At 34.7% G+C, this 6000-nt stretch overlaps 1 protein-coding gene across 2 annotated transcripts in view; it reads right to left on the bottom strand.

Moving 5' to 3' along the window:
- Positions 1 to 276: 276 nt before the first annotated feature.
- The window catches only part of rin3 (Ras and Rab interactor 3), a 54027-nt gene continuing 48303 nt past the window's right edge, over positions 277 to 6000 (bottom strand). For both annotated transcript variants that reach the window (XM_061886495.1, XM_061886496.1), the window contains one exon: positions 277 to 641. In XM_061886495.1, the coding sequence (XP_061742479.1) occupies positions 412 to 641 (230 nt within the window). In that variant the 3' untranslated portion in view covers positions 277 to 411. The remainder of the gene's footprint in view (positions 642 to 6000) is intronic.

The raw sequence follows: 6000 nt of genomic DNA, 5'->3' as shown, positions 1-6000 counted from the left end.
AAATAAACTGTACATATATACTGTACACACACACACATGTATATATATATATATATATTATATATATACACATACATATACACATATATATATATACATACATACATACATACACACATATATATGTACACACACGCACGCACGCGCGCACACACGCACGCACGCACACACACACACACACACACACAATCATGTCCAATATATATAAATATAAATGGAGCATTATTGGTGCTTTTTATTGGGTTATGTGGGCATAATAGCAAACTTGTCATTGACTCCATTCAATGGTATTTTTATTTAGGTTTATTTACGTGTTGCGACGTATAAAAACAAACAAACATCGGCCTTGTGTCTCATAACCATTGTGAATGACAAACAGCAATTCCAGTTCCCCTGAGGTTGTGACGGCAGTTACCAGGAGATGAGACTTTCCTCCGCTTCCCGACCGTCTGGAATGTTTTTCAAGTTGCTGTGAGCGGGAGGTCGGGGGGGCGGGCCTTTGGGGCAGCTGCGGACTGTCGGCTTGTCTGATTGGTCGGCGGGGTGGTAGACGAAGCCCTGGTACTTCACGGCCAGGGCCAGCTCCGTGTCGGCCGGGGACCGAAGGACGCCGTCCACGAGGACGCTGAGGATGTAGGAGTCTGCGGCAGAGAGGAGGACAGACCATAATAAGACCAGGCGTTTGGGGGACAAACTCTGAAGGGACTTTGTCGTCGCAAGTGAGGAAAATGAGTGATTATGTAGTGGTGTGCCATACTGACTACATCCAGTAAGATCCAGGCTGATATCAGCGATACCGACATGATACTTGCTGTCTGCTAAAATAGTTACATATAATAGCTTAAAAAAAGTTGTCTATTTTAAATAACACAGCATAAAAAATACAGTTATTGATTTATTTAATATACAGTATGTATTGCATTTATTTATTAATTATTTTGTTTTACAATATATTATATAGTATTTATGATATTCATTATTATTTATTTGTCAAACCATTGTATATCATTTGTTATGTACTACATATTGTTGTATTTATAGTATTATACTAATATCATTTATTATATACTACAGTATTTATTGTATTATTATTATTATTTATTATAATGCTTATTATACATCATGTATTATTATTTATTAATTATTTTTTTATTACATATTATTTTCTATATATATAGTATTCATTATTTATTAAAATATTATTAAATATCGATTATTGTTATGTAATATATATAATACTATTTGTTATATTATTTTTATTTCAAATAACATAGCATAAAGAATATAGGTATGTACTATTATTATTATTATTATACAGTATTTATTGTATTATTTATTATTATTAATTACATTTTTATTATGATTTATTATATATTATATAGTATTTACTATATTAATTATTATTTATTTATTAAACTATTATATATCATTTATTGTTATGTACTATATAATATAGTATTTATTAAATAATTTTTATTTATTACATTTATATAATTTATTATATTTTACAATATTTATTGTATTATTATTGTTATATTTATTATTATACATCATGTATTATTATTTATGTATATTTTTATCACACATGTGTTATTTACTGTATTTTACATAGTATTTATTATGTAATTTTTATTATTTATTTATTAAACTATTATTATACATCATTTATTGTTATGTACTATCGATTAAATTATTTGTTATATTATTTTTATTTCAAATAACAGAATCAAGAATACAGTTATTCATCATTGTTATTCAGTATATAGTATTTATTGAATTATTTTCTATATTATTACATATTTATTATTATTATTTACAATATATATTATAGTGTATTTATTATATTAATTATTATTTATTTATCAAACCATTATCTATCATTTATTAGTATGCATGATATAATATAGAATTCATTATACAATTTGTATTTATTATATTTATATAATTCATTATATATTACAGTATTGTATTATTGTAATACTTATTATTATACATCATGTATTATTATTATTTCTTTATATTTTTATCACATTATTTAGTATATACTATATAGTATGTATTATATTATTTATTTATTAAAGTATTATATATCATTTGTTGCTATGTACTACATATTATAGTATTTGTTATATTATTTTTTCAAATAACATATAAGGAAAACAGTTATTTTATTATTATTATTATTCATTATATGGTGTGTATATTACAGTATTTTTTGTATCATTATGATATTTATTATTATAAATTATGTATTATTTGTATTTATTTATATTTTTATCACATATTTATTATTTACTATATATTATTATTTATTTATTCAACTATTGTTATATATAATTTATTGTTATGTACTATATATTAAAATTTTTGTTATAGTATTTTAATTTCAAATAACAGAATAAGGAATACAATTATTTATTATTATTATTAATTGTATAGTATGTATTGTATTATGTATTATATTTTTATTAAGTATTTATTATTATTTAATATATATTATATAGTATTCATTTAATTAATTATTATTTATTTAACTATTACATATCATTTATTGTTATGTACTATATAAAATAGTATTCATTATATCATTTGTATTCATTATTTTTGTATTACAGTATTATTATTCATTTTTTTAACTATTGTTATATATAATTTATTGTTATGTACTATATATTAAAATTTTTGTTATAGTATTTTAATTTCAAATAACAGAATAAAGAATACAATTATTCATTATTATTATTAATTATATAGTATGTATTGTATTTTTATTAAGTATTTATTATTATTTACTATATATTATATAGTATTCATTATATTAATTATTATTTATTTAACTATTACATATCATTTATTGTTATGTACTATATAATATAGTATTTATTATATCATTTGTATTCATTATATTTGTATTACAGTATTGATTGTATTATTAACATAATATTTATTATAATACATCATGTATTATTATTTATTTACATTTTTATCACATATATTATTATCATTTACTATATATTATATAGTATTTATTATATTATATATTATTATTTAACTATTATTATGTATCATCTATTGTTATGTTCTATACATGATAGTATTTATTATAATATGTCATTTACTAGCCATTACATAGTACAGTATTTAGTACAGATCATGTAATATTATCTATTGTTAGTATTATTTATTATTATATATTTATTTGCCAAACTTGCCTGAATAAAAATCTAGCCAAGCTGATACAACAGAAAAAAAACAGGAAATAAGCAACATAATAGAAGCATTAAATTAAATTAATTAATAAGGACGACTGTTGGAATAAAAAACACGTCAATAACAAAAATAATACTAAAAAAAACATAATAGACAAGTTGTTACTTTTTTACAGTTAATGATACACATTGTTTCAAGTAAGTCAAGTATCAATATGTCCATTGGAGAATGGATATTAGAACATAAACCCATTACAGCAAGTTAAAACCAGTTTTTTAAGAAAAATATGTAATAAATCTAATAACGAGTATTGTATTATTCACTCTTTAATTGCTTTTATCGTATTAAGTGAAGCACTTCAGTCAACAAACCTTGTTTTGATATCAAGGTGTTGCCCCAGGGATCAATAAAGTACTTTCTATTCTATTCTGATCTTTTCTGAGAGAAACCTCATCACTGTCTGGTCAGACAACATCAAGTCCAGCACACAGTGACTTCCTGTGCCGAGCAGCAGGGAGTTCGCCCATTTAAGGAGTGTCGACTGAAAGTACTCACAGCGCTTCACTTCGTTTAAGATTACAGCCTCATTCCAAAATAGAACACGTTCATTTTTGTCCTCAAAATTCTACACACAATACCCCATAATGACAAAGTGAATAATTTCTTTTAATGCTTTTTTAGAATTTTTATTGCCGATTTATGAACAATAAGAAAGTAAGATATCACATGTAAATAAGTATTCACAACCTTTACTCAATACTTTGTTGATCCACCTTTGGCAGCAATTACAGTCTTCTGGGACAGGATGCCACAAGTTTGGCCCACTCCTCTTCGCAGGATGTCTCTGTACTGCATTCATCTTTCCCTCTATCCTGAAAGTTCCTGCCACCGCAAACCATCCCCACACCCTGATGCTGCCACCACCATGCTTCCCCGTAGGGATGGTATGGTCCTGGTGACGAGCGGTGCCTGGTTTTCAGACTCCAATCTTGGTCTCATCAGACAAGAGAATGTAGTTTGCCATGGTCTGAGCGTCTTTCAGCTACATTTTGGCAAACTTTTGAGTAAGAAATAGCTTCCGGTCTGGTCCCACTACCACGGTTGTAGCTCTGACAAAGTGACCATGGTCTTGGTCACCTCCCTGACCAGGGTCCTCCTTCTCCAATCGCCTCACTTTAGACGGCCGGCCAGCTCTAGGAAGAGTCTTGGTGGTCCCAAACTTCTTCCTTTTCCGGGGAGAGGGAAGTCTGGGCTTCCCTGCTTAGGCTGCTGCCCCCGCGACCTGACCTTGGATAAGACAGGTGTGAGGTCCTACCAACTGAATTTACCACAAATGGTAGGCTCCAGCGACCCCCTGCGGCTTCAAAAAAGGCACAAGCGGTAGAAAATGGATGGATGGTTGTTCTCCAATCAGGCTGTAGGAACATCTCCAGGATGATCAGTTGGAACAAAATGTGTCTGATCTCACTTTTCAGCTTCGTGGCAAACAAAGGTTGTGAATACTTCTGTACATGTTGGTGTTGTGTTTTTCATACATTTGCAAAAATTACTTTACTTTGTCATGATGGGGTATTGTGTGTAGAATTTTGAGGACAAAAATGAATATATTCCGTTTGCATAGGGAAAAGTGAAGTGTGTGAATACTTTCTGGACTCACCGTGTCGCACTCGCACCCAGACCCCTACTCCCACTCACACTCGCACCCACACTCCAACTCGGTCACTCTCCCACTCCAACTCTCACCCCCACCCGCACCCGCACTTTCACCCCAACTCGGTCACTCTCCCACCCTCACCCCCACCCTCACTCTCACTCTCTCACTCGCCCACTCTCCCACCCTCACCCACACTTCAACTCGGTCACTCTCCCACTCCAAATCCCACCCTCACCCCCACCACCACCCGCACCCGCACTCGCACCTTCACCCCAACTCGGTCACTCTCCCACTCCCACTCCCATCCTCACCCCCACCACCCCCCCCACCCTCACTCTCTCACTCGCCCACTCTCCCACCCTCACCCACACTCCAACTCGGTCACTCTCCCACTCCAACTCTCACCCCCACCCGCACCCGCACTTTCACCCCAACTCGGTCACTCTCCCACCCTCACCCCCACCCTCACTCGCCCACTCTCCCACCCTCACCCACACTCCAACTCGGTCACTCTCCCACTCCAAATCCCACCCTCACCCCCACCACCACCCGCACCCGCACTCGCACCTTCACCCCCCAACTCGGTCACTCTCCCACTCCCACTCCCATCCTCACCCCCACCACCCATCCCACCCTCACTCTCACTCACCCACTCTCCCACCCTCACTCCAACTCAGTCACACTCCAACTCCCATCCTCACCCCCACCACCCCTCCCACCCTCACCCTCACTCGCCCACTCTCCCACCCTCACCCACACTCCAACTCGGTCACTCTCCCACTCCAACTCTCACCCCCACCCGCACCCGCACTTTCACCCCAACTCGGTCACTCTCCCACCCTCACCCCCACCCTCACTCGCCCACTCTCCCACCCTCACCCACACTCCAACTCGGTCACTCTCCCACTCCAAATCCCACCCTCACCCCCACCACCACCCGCACCCGCACTCGCACCTTCACCCCCCAACTCGGTCACTCTCCCACTCCCACTCCCATCCTCACCCCCACCACCCATCCCACCCTCACTCTCACTCACCCACTCTCCCACCCTCACTCCAACTCAGTCACACTCCAACTCCCATCCTCACCCCCACCACCCCTCCCACCCTCACCCTCACTCGCCCATTCTCCCACC

The sequence above is a fragment of the Nerophis ophidion genome, linkage group LG24 (genome assembly GCF_033978795.1).
Source record: "Nerophis ophidion isolate RoL-2023_Sa linkage group LG24, RoL_Noph_v1.0, whole genome shotgun sequence".
Lineage (NCBI taxonomy): Eukaryota > Metazoa > Chordata > Actinopteri > Syngnathiformes > Syngnathidae > Nerophis > Nerophis ophidion.
This window is presented reverse-complemented; position numbering and strand designations above follow the sequence as displayed.